Source organism: Miscanthus floridulus, chromosome 18 (assembly GCF_019320115.1).
Source record: "Miscanthus floridulus cultivar M001 chromosome 18, ASM1932011v1, whole genome shotgun sequence".
In the NCBI taxonomy this organism is placed as follows: domain Eukaryota; kingdom Viridiplantae; phylum Streptophyta; class Magnoliopsida; order Poales; family Poaceae; genus Miscanthus; species Miscanthus floridulus.
This window is the reverse complement of record NC_089597.1, coordinates 8359302-8380244: the sequence shown is the minus strand read 5'-3', so window position 1 is coordinate 8380244 and position 20943 is coordinate 8359302. Positions and strand designations below refer to the sequence as shown.

Here is a 20943-nt window from a genome sequence, read left to right as displayed (position 1 = left end):
TAAAGCCTCTAGGTATACCTTCATGCGAATTTTCTAATAAGAAAAATCATCTCCCTCAAAGATAGAAGGAGGTCCATCCCCGTGGGACATCTTGCTCCAGGCGGTTAAGCCTAATTTAGGGAGCACAAGGCTCTGATACCAATTGAAAGGATCAAGATGCCCAAGAGGGGGTGAATTGGGCTAATTCTAAATTTTTTGTAATAATTAAGCCCTACACTTATCCCATTTCACCCCTTGTGCCTAGAATGTATTTCTATTGTTCTGTCGCACAAAAGTTTTGCACCCTAGGTTCCAATCCTACTCTAGCATGACAATTCTATGAATGTAAAGACATGAAATGAATTGCTCAAATGTAAATGTTTAAAGTAAAGAGAGGGAAAGGAACACGACAATGTTTTCTCGAGGTATCGGAGAGTCACCACTCCCCACTAGTCCTCGTTGGAGCACCCGCGCAAGGATGTAGCTCCCCTTAATCCGCACAAGGATCAAGTGCTCTCTACGGGCTGATTCTTTGACACTCCATCGCGGTGAATCGCCCACAACCGCTCACAACATGACTTGGGTCATCCACAAGCTCCATCGGATGATCACCAAGCTCCCAATCACCACTGAGCCGTCTAAGTGATGGCGATCACCAAGAGTAACAAGCACAAACTCTCACTTGACCAAGACAAGCCTAATGAGAAAGGTGGATGCACACTTGGTGCTCTCTATGCACTAATGAGGTCCTTAATCTTAGATTATCAAATCTCAATCACCCCACTAGGCTCTTGCTCTCCCTTTCACTCCAAAGGTGTTTCTCAACTGAACAAATAGGCAAGAGAGTTCAAATGGACGAGTGGGATAAGTATTTATACCCTCCATTCAAAACATAACGGTTAAGGTCCAACTCAGCAAGTAACAGGCTGACTGGACGCCCCGGTCAGTGTAACACATCAGCGTGTTAGAAAGAGCCGTTTGCTCTTATCGGACTCTGGCCTACGTCCGGTCAACGCCCACCGGACGCGTCCGGTCATCAAAAACCCTCTCTCGAACCTTACTATTGTTGACCGAATGCTGTCACCCAGAGTCCGGTCGTTTCTCTGTTCACCATGCGGTCCGTAGTCAACAGCCTATCCACGCTGCTACAGATACGGCTAGCGTCTAAAAGGTCCTAATATGGCCAGAGGAGGGTGAATAGCCTATTTAAAAATCTACAAATCAACTAGAGCAATTTGATTAGTATAACAAATAGCGAAATGCAAACTTGCTCTAGCACTACAAGGGTTGCAAGCCACCTATCCAACAATTCTAGTTGCTATGATCACTAAACACACAATTTGCTATTTCACTACTCACTAAGATCTCTCACACTTGCTACACTAAAGAGCTCCACTAGATAAACTTAAACTACAAAGCAAGCTCTCAATTCTAGTTACACTAAAGAGCTTGCTACAACTAGTTTGCAAGAATATAAATGAGTGAGTAGGGTGATTACACCGTCGTGTAGAGGAGTGAACCAATCACAAGATGAATACTAAATCAATCACCAGGAGAATACCAAAGGGCAAGAGACAACCAATTTTTCTCCCGAGGTTCACATGCTTGCCAGCACGCTAGTCCCTATTGTATCGACCAACACTTGGTTCGGCGGCTAAGAGGTGTTGCACGAACCTTGTCCACACAATTGGACACCGCAAGAACCTACCCACAAGTGAGGTGACTCAATGACACAAGCAATCCACTAGAGTTACCTTTCGGCTCTCCGCCGGTGAAGGCACAAGACCCCTCACAATCACCACGATCAGAGCCGGAGACAATCACCAACCTCCGCTCAACGATCCTCGTTGCTCCAAGCCATCTAGGTGGTGGCAACCACCAAGAGAAACAAGTGAATCCCGCAGCGAAACACAAATACCAAGTGCCTCTAGATGCAATCACTCAAGCAATGCACTTGAATTCTCTCCCAATCTCACAATGATAATGGATCAATGATGGAGATGAGTGGAAGGGCTTTGGCTAAGCTCATAAGGTTGCTATGTCAATGTAAACGGCAAAGAGAGTGAGCTTGAGCCGGCCATGGGGCTTAAATAGAAGCCCCCACGAAATAGAGCCGTTGGCTCCTCAGTCCATTGAAAAACGGGACGACCGGATGCGCAGGTCAGATCGACCGGACGCTGGACCCCAGCGTCCGGTCGCGCGATGTGTGCCACGTGTCCCCTGCTTCAAAAGTTGATCGCCCGATCTCAACGGTCATCAGTACGTTTAAGTTGTGACCGGACGCGCTGCTTCAAAGTGACCGGACGCAGGACCTCAGCGTCCGATCGTTTCCAGTAAGCATCCAGAAGCGAAAAAACACGGCCGGACGCGTCCGGTCATGCCCGACCAAACACACCCAGCATCCGATCACTCGACGTCTCCTCTGTGTGCTGCCATGTCAGCAGGACCGGACGCACCCCGTCAGCGTCTGGTCAAAGACCGACGCCAGCGTCTTCACACTTCCACTGGCCGGACGCGTCGGTCCTTCCGAGACCAGCGTCCGATCACTTACAGTGACCTCCATCTTTTCTGTATAGAGCGCCGGTGGCACCGTTGGACTGCCCGCATTCTACGGGCTGACACTCCGCCGGTGAAGTTCCTAACCCTTGCTCAAATGTGCCAACCACCAAGTGTATCACCTTGCGCACATGTGTTAGCATATTTTCACAAATGTTTTCAAGGGTGTTAGCACTCCACTAGATCCTAAGTGCATATGCAATGAGTTAGAGCATCTAGTGGCACTTTGAAAACCGCATTTCGATACGAGTTTCACCCCTTTTAATAGTACGGCTATCGAACCTAAATGTGATCACACTCGTTAAGTGTCTTGATCACCAAAATAAAATAGCTCCTACCACTTATACCTTTGCCTTGAGCCTTTTATTTTTCTCTTTCTTCTTTTTAAGTCCAAGCGCTTGATCATCACCATCATCATGTCATGATCTTCATTTACTCCACCACTTGGAATGTGCCACCTATCTCATAATCACTTTAATAAACTAGGTTAGCACTTAGGGTTTCATCAATTCATCAAAACCAAACTAGAGCTTTTAGCGTCGCGTCCGGTGAGCACTGGTGTCCAGCGTCCGGTCGTACTCTAACTACTGTTGCCGATCAAATGAACTGACCGGACTCTCCAACCTGCGTCCGGTCAGTCATTTTGACCCTCCATTCACTTCCAATTCAAAATCCTTTGTGAATGAAGTTGACTTCTATTGATCTTAGGGCTATTTCTGAGCTATCTAGTGCTAAGTTTGACAAGTGTGCACCACACCCAACCAATTAGACTCATCTAGGTCAAGCTACTAGTTCATACCCCCCTTAATAGTATGGTCAAAGAAAAAATAAGTCCTAAACTACTTTAAGTGTCTCTCCAACGTCAAACGACACTTAGAACTAGTCCATCCTTAACCTTGTCGTCCATCATTTGAAAACCGAAACGATTTCCATCGACAGGGAGATGACAACCATGATTGCCCAATCAATTTCCATTACCATGACCTAACTTTAATTGTCTCTGCAAAACACACGTTAGTCATAGTAATCTTGTATCGTCATTAATCAGTGAAACCCAAATAGGAGACTAGATGCTTTTCAAAAATACTGTTCATTTGCTAAAAAGTAGTTCAAGCGAACATGGTGAGAAACTAGACAGAGCGCTGTTTTGTAATCAGACAGATGTAACTACTGCATCGGCATGATTTTTGCCGCAACATTCCTTAACCTAGGGCCTGTTTGGTTCCTTCCCCTCCTCCTAAAATTCCTATCACATCGAATGTTTGGACACATGCATGAAGTATTAAATATAGACTAATTACAAAACTAATTACACAACTTGCGACTAATTTGCGAGACGGATCTTTTAAGCCTAATTAGTCCATGATTTGACAACATGGTGCTACAGTAAACATGTGCTAATGATAGATTAATTAGGCTTAAAAAATTCGTCTTGAAAATTAGCCTCCATCTATGTAATTGGTTTTGTAATTAATTTATATTTAATACTCCTTATTAGCCTCTAAACATTTGATGTGACATAAATTTTAGGAGCGACTAAAGAACCAAAACACCCCCGGTCATTCAAGGCTACCTCCCCTTGGCACATGCACCGACGAACCGATGCAGCAGTAGCAATAACATCTCCAAGGAAATACCATACTGTCACGGTTTTAAATATTCGGAAACAACAAGCACTTGAAAATGTGTCAGACATTAGAAACACCATAAGAGTCTGGTTTCAGTCCAGCAAGTACAACAAAGATCTCCAATTTTTTAGCTTGATCTAGCTGCTCCACTAATCAAAGTAACACAAATTCAGAATGGTCCGAAAGCAAGCACACAAGATCATTCCTCCATCGCATCACCGCCCTCGGCGACCTCAACCTTCTGCTTCAGAGGTATGATCTTTGTGGACAGTACCTCTGCAAAACAACAGAGTCATGCATTTACTTTATATCGTTCAATATGCCATATCCTATAACAAACAATTCATTAGCAAGGAACTCACCAGTCTGCCCCTTGGTGAAGCTGAATCCCTTCGAACTAGCATAAGTTCTGGGATTTGGCAACTGGTGGTTTCTCAAGTATTCTGTCTTCCCCTGGTAATGTCAATAGGTGTTGGTCAGCAAAGCACTCTGAAGGGTTACTAGTAATATATTCATGTTCTTTGATTTTCTCAAAAGGCATCGCTGACAAAGAGCAGCATGCAGGATGCAGTGTTACACAGTTAGCTCAAATGAGCATTATTGGAAATTAGTGATCTCAAGTGTAAATCAAACAATATGTAAGTGCAACATATATCATATCAAAGCTGACAATAATGCTACGGATATAGTTCGAAACTTCAGTCTCTAATATGTAAATAATATACATTTTATTTCGATTTTTTATTCAACACTTGCAGTGTTCTGTCAATTTCACTCAATAAACAGAAAATGCATCTTGCGGTTGAGATTGATCTATGTCCCACACGAGATGAGGATGTTATGCTCTAAAACCTTGTAAACACATGTTAATTTGGTCTTTTGCAATGGATTCGGACCAGGGCTTGGCTCTGTAAGGCTGGAACTCTATAAAAAAATTGAAAATGCATACCTTCGTTATCACACACACATCAACGTTGCTGCCACTGCCAAGGTCATTGAAGATACCAGCGCGGATCGCGTCGGACACCAGTTCTATTCCCTCCTCCCTCTAGAAGATAAAAAGGAATTTAATATTAAACTTTTGCCATCATACCAAACGCCATCAAATGCACCTTCAGTCACCACAGAAGACAATACTCCATTAGCAACATAGTTAAATACAGAAACTATTGCCTGATTCACTTACAGTAAGCCCTTCTTTGAATCTTGATTCAAACACTGACATAGCAGCAAGAGAACCAGAACCCATAGTGGCAAACGGAAGAGTATCAGTGGAGCCGTGTGGATAAACCTGCACATTGCAAAATTAATGTAACTACCCTAAACCACACTTACAACAAGTAACAAACATGTATACTCAGTTACTAACAGTGTGTAGATGTGGCCCAGTACAATCAACTCCACCAAGAACAAGGGCAGCACTGACATGGCCTTGATACCTAAACATAATAGCATAAGCAGATCAGATATTGACATAATGACACAAAGTTGCCTGTGAGAGGGGCTCACCTAAAGAGGTGTGACTTCAGCAGTGTTAGAGCAGTTATGACTCTTGATTCACGGCCTGTTGCATAACGGTGCAGCTGTAGCTGGGAGCTGACCATGTCTGAAGTAAAACAAGCAAATGTCGGGTAAGGAACTCAACCAAAGAAATGGGAATTTGAAAGTGCAGCAAGATTCGATTCTTGTGATCATCTACCTGTAACAGCCTCCGTGTCAGCAGCAGTTCCTGCTCCACAGCAATAAATGTTGGGCGCCATAAAGTGTATCTTCTCACAATTTTTATCAGCGACTATAGGCCCCTCAGTTGCCCTTGTGTCTGCCCCAAGAACAACCCCATCCTAGATATAAAAGCATGGTTGAGTCAAATGTTAACTTCAATGGATATGGGGCATACGAAACAATCCCTGTTCCAACACAATGCAAAGTGTTTTATAAAATTGTTAAGGTGAGATTATGGGCCATCAGATTTATTCAATGACACAAGTTGATGCAAATCAAGATTCAATATGGAAATTTCAGGTAATCATTTGAAGAGAATATCTGCATTATTAGGATGAAAAAGGTTGTATGCATACCTTTTCATTTTCAAAGCTTGCATCACTAACGTGTACCACAAATCAACAATGTGAGCATTGGCAACAGAAGGCTAATGTTTGTTAATAATCATGTAATATCAGGGTTCAATTGTGCAGCTCAGCGCCCTAAACATAAGTTTCCAAGACTAATAACAAACTTGAACAAACAACAGCACGAGGCTCATGGCAACCAAATTCGCAGACACGGGTGACGTGAACCAGCAGAAGACACACTAATTCCCTAATACCAAAAGGCAACACTACAAGTGTATGCAGCATATGGTTGATATCAGACAGATTTTTATTTATTTATTGCATGGTTCAATTGAGCTACTCAGCCCCCTAGCCATAATTTTTTAGACCTAATTAACATGAACAAACGACAGCACAAGAAGGCTAGTGCCTTTCAAATTCGTGGACACAGGTAGCTCTGAACCAGCAGAAGGTAACCACACCAATTGCCGGAATATACCAGAAGGCAACACAACGAGAGTAGGGGGGCGCACCTGAAAGACGAGGCCGACGATGGTTGTCCCGGTCTTCAAGAATCCCGGGAGCTTGAGCCCGTTCTTCTCCAGCATGTTGTTCCGGCGGCACAGGTCGAAGTCGAACCCGCCCTTGGCCGGGAGATCCATGGAACCCGTCATCCTCCTGCACCGCAAAGGCACCGTCACGCATCAAGGCCACGGCGAATCGTATCGCCACGGGGAGGAGTGGGGTGAGATCCAAATACAAATCGCTTGCAGGGTTCCGCGGCGCGCGCAGTAGGAAGGGAAAGGAGGAGGGGCGGCGGGGGTACCTGGTGGATGGATGGATGCTCGTCGCAGCTTAGGTGAGGGGCGCGCGGCGCACCTGATCTGACGTGCGCTCCGGAGACGAGACGAGGCGAGAGCAGCGGGCGGCGAGGCTTCTTCCGCTTGCGGTGGTACCCCTTTTGTTTCCTTTTTTTTTAATTTACTGGAGTCGGAGTTGGATTGGGGGAGAAGAAAGAAACGACGGCCGCGCCAGTTAGGGCCCCCGTTTGGATGCGAATTTTTTTTTTTTTTGCTTTCGGTTATTATAGTACTTTCGTTTGTATTTGATAAAAATTGTTTAATTATGGATTATTTAGGCTTAAAAGATTCGTCTCGTTAATTACAGACAAACTGTGTAATTAGTTATTCTTTTTACCTACATTTGCCGTAAGATTTGATGTGACAGAAAATCTTGAAAAATTTTGGATTTTGGCTTGCATAAACGGGGCCTTAATAGGATGGGGTTACATGGAGGCCTCTTTCGAGCCTGCATGTCGTTACATATACTCATGATTATTACAAATAGGAAAAAGCCCACGTTATCTCTGTTATTTTTTTGGGAAAGTCTGTTTTTTTTCTCTGAACTCTAAGACCGGATAAATCACCTTCTTGAATTTTTGAACCGTTCGTTTTAACTCCTTGATCGGCTATAAGCGGTTTTCAAAGACGGTTTTGTCTTTTTTTTTATCTACTAGCAAATATATCCGTGCGTTGCGACCAGAAAAACTATCAAATATTTATTGAAAACGACGACAAGAAAATAGTACATTATAATTATATGTTTTATTGCTCTCTTTATTGAATTTAAAAGCTATAGAATTTTCATATATTTAGAAATAAATATATCATTTATTTAATTTTATAATACATACTAAATCCGTTCTAAATTATAGTTCGTTTGACTTTTTAGACCCTAAGTTTGACCACTCATCTTATTCAAAAATTTATGCTAAATATCACTTCTTTTGTTGTGGCTTACTTTATTAACAAAAACTTCTTCAAGAATGACTTAAATTTGACTATGTTTGCACAATTTTTTTAATAAGACGAGCGATCAAACTTGGGGTCAAAAACGTCAAACGAATTATAATTTGGGACGGAGGGAGTACTATTTATGCATCGCTATAGTTAATATATAGAGTTGTGCAATTTTCTTTGAGAACTTATAAAATCTATAATCTACAGGTTCCTTTTGGGCGACAATTTCTTATCACAATATATTTTACTCGGCTGTTGTGAAGGAGGTCTTAAATCTTATGCTTTATTTGTGTTCCCTTTTTCTATTTTTCTGCCTGATGTATAAAAGATATATAAGCCAGGTTCCTCTTGGGCTGCAGCGTCTAGGCTAAGGCCCATTTGAGTACCGTATGGGTCTCCAACTATTGTAGGATTTTTTATATTTTTAATTTTTTATTCAATATTTTAATAATAATCGCATCTAATTTTTTTTTTTTGGATCTGATCATTTTTGTTGCACCGATGCCACTGTCGTGCCACATGCATTGGCGTGACAACACCTGCCATGTTAGACCACGTTTTCGACGTGGAAAATCTTGTCGCGCCACTCCCGTTGGCGCGACAGTATTGTTCTGTCGCGTCACCGGAGTGGCGTAACAAGGATCAACCTTAGAAAAATCATAACTCTTTGATACGATGTCGACTGAAAATGATTTTTATATGAAAATTGTAGATATCGATCTCGATGAGATCTACAACTTTCTCAAAAAAAAAGTATATAAAATTTCAACTGCATAATAATCGCGTACTAACGCTTGTCGTATTAGAAAAATAATATCCTATTTGTGAATGAAATTTTATATTTATTTTTTCGAGCATTTTAACGACCTCAAATGTAAAAACTTAAAACTATAAAGTTGTATATGCCATTAAGAGCTACAACTTTGGTATAAAAAATATCTTTTTTGACACCATACAAATAAGATTCTTTTTTCTAATGTGACAGGCGTTAGTACGCGATTATTATGCAGCTAAAATTTTATATAATTTTTTGAGCATCTTAATGTCCTCAACTGGAAAAACTCAAAATTAGAAAGTTGCAAATCTCATAGAGATCGATATCTACAATTTTTATATAAAATCATCTTCATCCAACGTCGTATCGAAGAGTTATGATTTTTCTAAATTTAAGCCTTGTCACGTCACCCCAGTGGCGCGACAGAACAATACTGTCGCGCCAACCGGAGTGGCACGATTAGGTTTACCATATCGGAAACGTTATCTAACATGGCAGGTGTTGTCGCGTCAATACATGTGGCGCGACAGCGTTATTTGGTCACGACAGCGGTACATGTGCGACCAAAAGGGTTAAATCCACACAAAAAAAATTAGATGCGATTATTAATAAAATATTGAATAAAAAAGGATTAAAAAATAAAAATTATCCACTATCGTACGCAGTACGCAGAGGATGCGCCGCAGCCAGAGCTCCACTCTAGCGCCGCGCCGCCGCCGAGCTCCATCTCGATGCTCGAGCTCCAGCTCCGCGCCGTGCCGCCGTCGGCGTTGTCCGCAGCTTCACTCCATCTCCGGCCGCCGGTTGCCGCTAACAGCCCAAGCCTCAGCACCACACAGCCACCAGCCCTCGTCCCCATCTCCCGACCGGACCCCAACCAGTGGCATCAGCCGATGAGCATCGAGCCATTGACAGCGGCAGGGTGGCAAGTAGCCGTGTAGGCGGCGGCGGGGCTGCAGCAGTGAGGTGGGCGGGTGTCGCGTCCGCGGCCGCGGCAGACCGGTGCGTCAGCCTTGTGTGGGGCGGCAGCGGCAGGGTAGCGCGTCGGCAACGGCAGGGTGAGCGGATGGCGTCCGGCGCGGCGTGGGGCGGCCACGCCAGGGTGGCGCGTTGGCAGCGGCCGAGCGGCAGCGACCGCGACGAGCGGTGCCTCGGCAGCGGGCCAGCGGCGCCTGAGCTCGGCGCGTCTGCGCGAACGAGGAACTCCGTCTTTCTTTCTTCGATCCCGCTGCTTCTCTTCTTTGTGTCGGTAGGCCTGTTTTTGATTCGATTTGTTCGGTTAGATGTCTCGTGTTTCTTCCCTTCTATTTCTCAATTCGTTCTCTCAAAGTCATTGTTCGGTGGATGCACTGCATTTCTGTTGGATTCAGGAGCGTCTTGCGTTCAATTTTTGGTCGGATTCGGATTCGGATTCCTATCTGATTTTCGCCATCCTTGCAGGGCCGAAATAAAGTGCTCCGGGACTTCCAGTGGAGGACGCGGTCGAAAAAAAAAACACAAATAGTACACGGACTTGAAAAATCAGATTTTGAATTGGAAAACTGACACGCAGGACTCTACCGGATAAAAATTGGATAGGCCAGACAAAAAAAAAGCTGAAATTTTGGCTCTTTAGTACTAGGTAGAGTAGAGTAGAGATAGAGATTTTGACTGAATTTTTGAAAAATCATAGTAAATCATAGAAAAATTATAAAATGAAAATTTTAATTTTGTTGGATTCAACATGAATAGATCTACACAATAAATATATAATGGGAAAATTGGTTTCATAGCACTTAAAGATTACGACATCCAGAAAATACCATCCAAAGTTCACCGTTACGTAAAATACCACTGAAAGTGGTGTTCCGTTCCTGAATCTAGCATTCTGTTTCCTCGCTGTTAACAGCGTCCACCAAAGCTCACTCCACCTCACGCAGACAAAAGGGTCCCACTCGTCATCCTGCTCCCTCCCTCTCCAATCCTTCATGTTGATTCACCGCCGCTGCCGAGCACTTGGGATACGGCGCGTTGCTTTGTCTGGCTAGTGGCCACACCCTGCACCGGGCTCGTCGTGTCGGGCATCCACCGGAGGAGACGACCGCGGGAAACTTCTCGGCAGCGCGCACCCTAGGCATCGTCGTCCTTACACGCCTCGCGTAGGCCCCCAGTGGCCCACTCGCATCAGGGCCACGGGCCCCATCGACAGCTGCAGCAGCAACAACGCAACAGGTCACCTTGTAATGCGACAGCCGCCGCTGCTCCGCCGCGCTCCTCGGTATGCCCGCGGCGGCGGCGTCTCCCAGCAGCTACGATGGTCGACTGTCTGAGGTTCATGACTAGCTTCAAGCGCACGTGAGTGATCCTCTGCACATATATCCATTCGTGCTCGAGTATATTGGTTTAAATTCATGTTTACTTTCCATCGATTCATGTGCTTAGTTTTTCAGTTCATATGGATGTATCACAGGAATCCCAAAAACTTCTCCATCGCCTCCACGATCATCAACTGATTGACAGCTGTGTTGCTGCAGTAGCGACGTTGCAGCTGGAATGGGAATTCCAGGCATGCAGGAGAGCCGAGAGCGTGGACGCGGTCACGCGGAGTGCGACACGCCGACACTCAAGCTACTCATCCCGGGCGACAGGCGAGTCCGTCGATCTTCTTTTGGTGAACGCAGTGACGAACTGGATTAGAAGCTAGTAAGCCACTGGTTCATGGAGGTACTTGTGCATGGTGATGGTGGTTGGCGGCGAGTACAGGATCAGCTGCCACATGAAGCCCTAGCCGAGCAGCCCATGTGGCGGCCGGCCGCCGGCGGTTGTCGCGCCGTTCAGCAGCAGCAGGCCCATAGGCATGTCCTTGCTCTACTGCTGTCTGTTGCTGCGCTGCGGGCCTGCCTAGGTTGATGCGGGCGTACATGTTGTTCTCCACGTCCTCCTATGGCTCCTGCTCGATTTGGAGTGAAGCAGAGGCATCGGACGAAGGCCAACAAACGACGTTAACAGCGAAAGGAACAGAGTGCTAGATTCCATAACGGATGCTCACTTTCAATGGTATTTTATGGTAGGATAAATTTTTAATGGTATTTTCCGAACGCCGTGTTCTTTTAGTGGTATGAAACCAATTTTTCCATATATAATATGGTATGATTTGACATAATTTTTTTTTCTGTAGCTTTAGATGCCTTTTTATAATTAATTCATATTTGTTGTTTCTATGGTTCAACTGTGGAGAAATTTTTATGGTGGGCTAACTATTGTATGTTTGAACTGTAGTAAAAATTTCATACTCATTGAATCATGTATAATTTAGTTATATATTTATTTAGGTGTATGCTTGTTAAAAAATATTTATAAATCAATAGCCAAATTTACAAAGTCTCTCTCTCTCCCATCGTTTCTCCCGGTCCTGATCGCATCCTCAACTCCAGCAAGCACTGATTCACATCTACAATAAGCAGCTAAGCACGCGTTTGCGTCCTGCTACATGCATGTTCGTACTTGCATTGCCAGCAGCAAGCAGGCCTCCGCAGGCACAGGGCGATCGAGCATTTACGCCAGCACGACGGTGGTGCATGGACGCGTCAGCGTGCATCAACAAGCAGCATGCGCCCAAGCGGCGGCGGCGCACAGCGGGCGCGAGTGTGCGTTCCGGACTTCCGGTCGCTCGGTGCGAGCGCCAGGCAGGTTGGGCAGCACGCGCGGCGCCCGGAGGGCGAGGTCGACGTCGTGGCGAGGTCGACGTCGTGCGGTGACCGACCGAAAGCGATAGGGCGGGGCGGCGTGAGCGAGGTTGTGCGGCGGTAATGCAATGGTTACGGCTGTGTTTGATCCACCGACTAAAATTTAGCTAGCTAAAATTTCAAAGTTAAATTTTAGCTAACTAAAAGTTTTGTTGTAGCTAAATTTTGGCAGTGGTGTTTTTAATGTTTGGACTCTCCATAATAGACTTAGCTAAACTTTTGTTAGGTTTGCTAGGTTAAAGTTGCTAAACTGAGCTAAATTTTAGCTGGTATTTTAGCTGTGCCATTTAGATCTAAAGTTAGCCAGCTAAAGTGTAGTTGGTGGATCCAAACAGACCCAATGGTTGCGATTTGTGGTGGAGGAAACTTCTATCAAATTGTAATTTTCTTTTTTCCACTTGGTCTTTTTCTCTACTAGTTCTTGTTTTTCTTTATAGAGTTAAATGCACCATAGATCCATTAACTTGTGACGATGTTTCAGTTGGGTCCATCAACTTTCAAAGTGGCTTTTTGGGTCTATAAACTTTGTATACCGTATCACTTAGGTCCATACCTCTCCACGTTAGCTTCTCGTGCTGATGTGGCATGATGACTAGGCTGAAAACAGGCCAGCCGCAGCCCCGTGGGCGCGCGAGCAGAAGCCGACGGGCGTCGGGCGAGGCTAGCGCGGCGGCGCGCTCAGGACCCACACCGCCGGTCTGCTGCGCGGTCCCCTGCCCCGGCAGTCGCGGTCCCCTGCCCCGACGAGCCCAGGCCGCCGGCGCCCTAGGCCTCTGCTCTATCTCCGGTGGCCCCGCAAGTACCCCAAGCTGCAGGTCGCGGGCGGCGCATCTCCAGGCGGCATGGCGGTTCCAGATGCCAGAGCACGCTCATCTTCGCAGCTCCACGGCCTCCGTGAACATCTGCTCCACGAGGGACACCAGCCTGCTGGGCGGCATGGCGGCCGTCACGTGCTCCAGGACGCGGAGCTGGACCGCTGCAGCGCGGAGACCAGCGCGGAGACCAGCGCCTCGTTCGTCTCGGCAACGCGGCGCAGGCACTGCTCCGGGACCTGCAGCGACGAGATGACCTCGAGCGCTTCGTCGCGAACGGCGGAGGCTGTTCCTTCCGACGACTTGGCGGGCGTTGGCGGATGCCGTGAACACCGCGGCCAGGACGTCCACCGCGCCGGGCACGGCGGCGACGAGCTTCCGGTTGCGGTCGCTCTCGGCCGCCACGTCCCTGAGCTCGCGCAGCGCGGCGAGGAGCTGCTGGTGCTGCTTCTGCGGCGTCGATGACCCGGCGGTGGCGGTGGCGGCGGCGTGGACCCTCGAGATCAACGCGACGAGGCGGCGCGCACCAGGACTGGATGAGGCGGCGCAACGTGTGGTTGGGCGTGGGGTCGCAGTCCGCCGGCACGGGCTACTTGGTGAGCGGGCAGGTGGCGGCGGTGAGGAGCCAGCGCTCGATGCCGTCGCGGTCGTAGGTGATGCCGGTGGGGAGCGTCACGGGGTCCCGCATGATGGACAGCGAGATGGGGCACATGAAGTAGCAGGGCACCTCCACCTCCACCTGCGGCTGCGGCTCCCTTCGGAGCTCGGCGCCCTCACGTCGCTGGAGCAGCTGGAGATCGGATACAATGCCTACGACGGCGGTGTTCCCGCGGAGCTCGGCAACCTGACGGAGTCGTTCTGGAGCTCACCGGCTGGATCTGAGGAGGAGAAGGAGGGCGGGGCTGCGGAGTTCACCAGAGAGGGAGGGGCAGTGGGGCTCGCCTTGGCCATGCTCGCCACCGGGGCAAGGGAAGCCTCGCCGCGGGGGAGCCGGAGAGGGTGAAGGGCGGCGGCGCCTCGAGCTCTCGTCGGAGGAAGCCGCCTAGAGAGCGCAGCCGCCTGGAGATACGCCGCCACGACCTGCTTTGTGCGGGTCCCGAGCGCGCCGCCGCGCTAGCCTCGCCCGGCGCCCGTCGGCTTCTGCTCACGCGCCTGTGGGGCTGTGGCTGGCCTGTTTTCAGCCTAGTCATCATGCCACGTCAGCACGAGAAGCTAACGTGGAGAGGTATGGACCTAAATGATACGGTATACAAAGTTTATGGACCCAAAAAGTCACTTTGAAAGTTGATGGACACAACTAAAACATCGTCACAAGTTAATGGATCTCTAGTGCATTTAACTCTTCTTTATATATTGATCGGGTAAGATACCCTGATGCATATTTTGTCAATAAAAAGTTTTATACCTTTGCTCCATAATCTGTTGGTAATATCTCAGTCTGCCTCGCAGCTAAGCCTCTGTGCCCGCACCTTGCTCTTCTCTACTCCTTGTATAGGCTTGTAGCGCACCAACAACAAGGTTGGTCAGGATACACATCCGTATCCCAAAATTTGACAATAGTACGATCCTTGCTTTCAAACCAAAACAATATCAATCATATCATGTAATTAACTTTCATCATATACCGATCCTATATGAAAGTTCTCATACGATTCTACATGGAATTTCAGAGTACTCTGATACTACGATCCTATAATACAACATAATAATTTATATGAATTACTTTTTATTGATTTTGTTATGATAAATTCAAAGTTTACATTTAAAATATTGTCAAGAAACCCACCTAAAGTTATAGAAAAAGTCAATTAATTAATCAAATCCAATATTATAGGTCTCAAAATAAATCTCCAAAACATTTTGCAAATCTTATATGTATATATATAAATATATTTACTAGAATCCAACAAGATCCGGATAGTACAATCCAATATCGTGAGGGAACAAATGATCCTACCTAAGATACTCAACCCGTAACAATCTTATCAGTATCAAGAACATCGTAACATTCTTATCAGTATCAAGAACCTCAAGTTGGTCTCTCCCCACTAAAGATATAATTGTTTTTTAATACCACTCGCTAGGTTTTGCAATATAATAAATTAAAATGTAGGCGATCATTGCATTCATTCGGTACTCAATACAACCACTACTACAGAATGGACTTGTTGTCCCGGGCGGTAACAGCCTTTAGTCCCGGTTACCGCGCCGGGACAACGATCCCGGGACTAAAGGTGGAACCTTCAGTCCCGGGTCATCGAGCCGGGATTAAAGAGGGACCTTTAGTCCCGGTTGGTAACACCAACCGGGACTAAAGGCCCTCCAGCCGAGCGAACCTGGCGCACCCTTTAGTCCCGGTTGGTAACCCCAACCAGGACTAAAGGTTCCTTTTCTTTTTCTTTTTTTTTTGTTTAATTTGTTTTCAGTTCAGTTACACGTATTTGTTTAATATATAATATGTTTTTATGTACGTATTCTACGTTGCTAATATAAATACACGCATGCATATAATTACATCTAATTCTCATCTTGAGCATTATTATATTCGAATAAAGTATGAAACTATATATATTATAGATATATATATATATATATGTATATATACAACACTTTCATAATCTTGTTCTCGAAAATAACGATATCAATAAACATTTAATTTACATCATTTATTCCTTAAGATCAAAGTAGAACTCGCCGTTGGGATTTAGCACTTTTTCTAGAAGATATCCTGCTATTGACTCTTGAACTGCTTTCAGATGGTCTTTTTGCATGACCCTTCGTTTCAACCATTCAGTCTTGCATTTGAAATAAAAGGAAAAGTATTAATACACATATATGTATATATATTCATTTAAAAATAAATAAAAATTGATATATACGTACTCTGAGGACATCTTCAGGAGTTCTTCTTATGTGCGCAGTGATAAATTCACAAACGTAGTATCCACACAAGTTATTACCTGGTTCCTGCCGCAAACACCACTGTACGAGAAGAAGATTATTCTCATCATCTCACACGTAAATTGAAGTACGATATAGTAATTAAACACGTGGGGAAGTGTATATAGTACAACTTACTGGTATTTCAACTACATTAAGTGGTGCCTTGCAATCCTTGCGATGTTGCCGAATAAACTCTTTCCAAACCCTGTGCGACCAATAATGTACGATCGTTAATAAATTATGGCAAAGTCTATTCAATAATAGTTGTGCGCGAGAGATCGAAATTACCCCTGGATAATGTCTATCATATCTTGGTATAGTGCCCGTTCTTTTCTCAACGAGTCAAAGATTAGTAACCGACTTGAGTTTAACTCAATGACAATGAGTATCCAGTGAAAACTGCATTGGTTTATACACACACGTACATGCATATAAGTTGTATTGATATTACATAAAATGTGTAGACTACATTATTATTAACACTTACTCAAAGTTGTACGGGAAAAGTATTGTTGTCTTGTCGTGCTGCTTCATGAAGAACATCATGATATTCTCCTGTGCTTCAGATACCCATCGCTCCTTGACAATAATACCGGTTTTGAATACGATATAAGGATCAATGAAGCCAACACTGGTATCTTGTATTCTTTGGAGCTCTGACATCTGGAATCTGTATATAAATATAAGTTACATGTGAGGATAATTATATACACGTACGCATGGAAGTGAGTTTATTAAATAAAAGTAAGAATCACTTACAAACAAAAGGAGCTAATGATTGATTTGTCCAGAGCGTCCAAGTGGAATAGTTGATGCAATTCTTCGAAACTAATATGTAAGATGTCACGCCACGGAAGTAATGATGGTCTCTAAATCTGACAAAGATCCACTGCTCACCCCTGCCACACGCCTGCATGTACCACTTGTTGAGCAAGTACATTTGCGTACCCAATTCATTTAGAGCCGCAGGGTTGTACAGACTTTTGCCATATTTATAAGTCTTCCAGGTATCAACTTCCAGGTTCTGGATTGGAGCTTTGCCCGTCAATTGATCCAAGGTTAAACCAGTATCTTTAAAAAAAGCATTAAGGGCTTGAACCGACACTTCTCTAGAGTTGTCTGGTCGATAGACTTCTATGTTGGAACCATATTCATTAGCAACAACAAGATTTTGCATTGGTTGCTTCTGTTGTCCGAGCTGTGGGACATCCTTCCCTGATGCTCTTTTCCTTTTCTTATCTGCATCATGTGACTTCACGAGGGAGCGATCATAGTCTGATAGTGGCGAAGGCTTACGAAGTTCAATCATCTTTTTCTTGTGAGCATCGACCTTCTGCCTCAGCACATCTCGTGGTATGTAAAAGTACGGCTTCTCCTTAAGCTTTGCTTGACTCTTGTTTTTGATATCTATAAAAAAATCTTTTACTTTTTTGTCTTCTTCAGCTGCTATTTGCTCATCAGTCTTTTTAGGAAGTATTTCTTGAGAAATAACTCTTTTTCTCGGGGTCTTCTTTGCCGCCGGGACCTTAGACGTCTTTGTAGTGCGTCGCTGTGGAGGGGGTGGGGGCGGTGTTGGAGATCGGCGTGGAGGCGATGAGGCCGGTGTTGGTGGAGACCGGCGTGGAGATGTTGGAGATCGTTGTGGAGGCGGTGGGGCCGGTGTAGGAGTTGGAGATCATTGTGGAGGCGATGGGGCCGGTGTAGGAGTTGGCGATCGCCGTGGGGATGAAGTCGTCTCGCCCCCCGCGACGCTGTGATGAGATGGGGAATGAATGATTAGGCTAGGCTGGGGAGAGACCCTGCTATAAAAACAATTTGTGTGTCAATTATTTTTGAAGCCAATAGAAAATTAATGGAAAATAATATTTCATTCACTTTCATTCGTACCTAGGGTGAGGTAGGGGAAGCGGTGGCGCCCCAGGAATGATGATGAAGCGTTTGCGCCATTGAATAAATGTCTTCTCTGTTTCTCCTAGTGTCTTCTCCCCATCACCGCCTTCAATGTCAAGAGGAACATTGCTGTAACCTTTGAGCACTCTATCGACCGAGACGCTAGCATATCCAGGTTGAATAACTGACCCATGGATTCTTGGTGTCTTCGTTCGGTCTATTGGAGATACAACCCCGACAGCCACCATGATTGATGCATTACCATCTGGAATGTGCAGCTCACATTTTGTTAGAGGCTCGGTAATGTCATCAACAGGGAAGCGCAACCCAGCGTCGTCTTGAATAACTAGCAGCTCTGTAGAAGCACAACTGCTTTTCATCTGACCAACGGGACTAATGGTGACTCCCGGCGTTGATTGCGATTGCATTTAACTCATTGCTAGCTGCACTTGCCTCTTGATCTCCTCCTGCATTCTTGCCTCAAGAGATTTTTCTCGTTCACGTGATTCAAGCAATGCTTGTCGTGACTCATCAACAAATTGCTCCAATGCACGAATTCGTTCTGCCTCCTCATCCTTCTTTCTCTGGCGGCTTCTGTAGGTATCCTTGTCTGCTGGGAATGCGTGTAGCCACGGAACCGCCCCATAGCCTCTTGTTCGACCACCGTGTTCGAGATTCTCTAGGGCATATGTCAATTCATCCTTCTCTCTGTTGGGCTTGAAAACACCACTATCAGCTTCTTCCCTAGCACGAGCTAGTCTCTGTGTTGCTCTCTCAATTTTTTGGCCGAAAATTAGCTTGCCAGTGTCTGGGTCTAGGCTTCCCCCATGAGCGTAGAACCAATTCTTCACGCGTTGAGGCCAGTTCTTTTCTATTGTTTCAGGTATGATTCCCTTGGCAGTAATATCTGCTTCTAGGTTCTGCCACTTGGGAATAGCACTCCTATAACCACCTGATCCCATGCGATGATGGTATTGCTTCTGTCGGGCATTCTGCCGATTCCTCATCACACGTTCCTCACTGTCTTGAGATGTCTTGTATTCTACGAAGGCATCCCAATGGGACTCCAACTTGACAAACGCCTTAGCATTGAAATTCGGCGTAGCATTCTTCAAGATAAACTTTTTATACAATGTCTTCTTCCAACTCTGGAACAATGTTGCCATCTTCTTCATTGTCCAATCCCTCACTAGCTCCTTCAAAGCATCATCTGCTTGTAATGTGAAATGCTGAGTGATATCTCTCCAAGCTAGGTTCTTATCACGATCAGATACAAAACTAACATTAGGAGCGGATATCTTCTGCTTCCATTCACGAGCACTAACTGGGATCCTATCCCTTACAATGAACCCACATTGATTGACATATGTCTGAGCATGTGGTCCCAATGGTTTGCCGGTATCGGTGTCGAATTCTGATATTATGAAACGGCCCTCTAATGGCTTTTTTTGCCCTCGGACTTTCCTACTTTTGTCGGTGGTTGATGTAGATCCAGAGACCGGCTACATGAGTAGAAACACAACGATTAACAACAAATATACGTACGCATGCATCTATAAGAGATGATAGATAATCGAATATACCTCGCCAGTATTTTCTTGCGCGACAATTTGTTGATCTTCAACCACCGGCATATTCAGGATATCCTCATAATCAGCAAAGTACTGACTCGTGTCATCTACATCCACATTGGTGCCAGCGTTGATAATATCCGCCATTATGTCATCACTCAAGTTATCATCCGGAGCAGCCATTTGTATCTTCAAGATAACACATAGATAGAATTATTATGGTACATAACATAAGTACATGTGATAACACATATAGAATTACTAAATCCAATTAAATATAATAACACATAATATTTCATAAGGATAAACATAAGAATTACATAAGGTATAGGCTTTGGAATCGAATCAAAAACACTTTCGATCCAAAAACATGGAAATAAGTACATGTATATATATACACATAGAATGATACAATATATTTTCTCTCTCTCTCAACACATAGAAATAAGTGCATATGTCTATATCTCTAGATATGCATGTGATAACACATAGAATGTCTCTCTAGATGCAATTTTCTCTCTCTCTCAACTTATGGAAATAAGTACATGTATATATACATATAGAAATAATTAAGTACATATGTATACACATATAGAATCTCTCTCTAGATATATATATATAGAGAGAGAGATAGAATATATAATTACTAAATCCAATTAAATAAATCTAACATGAAATTAGATAAACTAGTAATAGATAATACATTTTAAAAATTCTAACTAACTAAAAAATTATCTAAAAAACTAACATATATCAACTAACAATCTAACTAACATATATCAATTATCTAATAAATCTAACTAACTAAAAAATCTAAGTAACATATATCAATTATCTAATAAATCTAACTAACTAAAAAATCTAACTAACATATATCAAAAACTATCTAAAAAACTAACTAAACTACTAAATATTATTTATTAGTATTATCTAAAAAACAATTAAAAATCCAACATTATAATCGACGACGGCAGCGAGGCCGGGCGGGCGGGCGAGTTCGACGACGAGGCCGGGCGGACGGGGCTCGACGACGGCAGATGAGGCCGGGCGGGCGGGGCTCGACGACGGCAGCTGAGATCACGAGGCAGGGCGGGCGGGCGAGAGCTCGACGGAGGCGGGGCGGGCGGGGCTCGACGACACGGCAGACGAGGCCGGGCGTGCGGGCGAGCTCGACGACCGCCGGGCGGGGCTCGACGACGGCAGACGAGGCTGGG

The 20943-nt window shown here is 44.9% G+C and overlaps 1 protein-coding gene and 1 pseudogene across 1 annotated transcript; both read right to left on the bottom strand.

The window, feature by feature from the left end:
• Positions 1-4159: 4159 nt before the first annotated feature.
• On the bottom strand, positions 4160-7197 carry LOC136521055 (proteasome subunit beta type-7-A-like). Its single transcript, XM_066514769.1, has 9 exons — positions 7041-7197; positions 6748-6892; positions 5863-6004; positions 5673-5769; positions 5533-5602; positions 5350-5454; positions 5113-5211; positions 4526-4616; positions 4160-4439 (listed from the first exon to the last, which is right to left on the bottom strand). The coding sequence occupies exons 2-9, from the start codon at positions 6886-6888 to the stop codon at positions 4363-4365; spliced, it is 822 nt and encodes a 273-aa protein (XP_066370866.1). The 5' UTR covers positions 6889-6892; positions 7041-7197; the 3' UTR covers positions 4160-4362.
• Positions 7198-13382: 6185 nt separating this feature from the next.
• On the bottom strand, positions 13383-14276 carry LOC136523238 (E3 ubiquitin-protein ligase PUB23-like; annotated as a pseudogene).
• Between the last annotated feature and the right edge of the window lie 6667 nt (positions 14277-20943).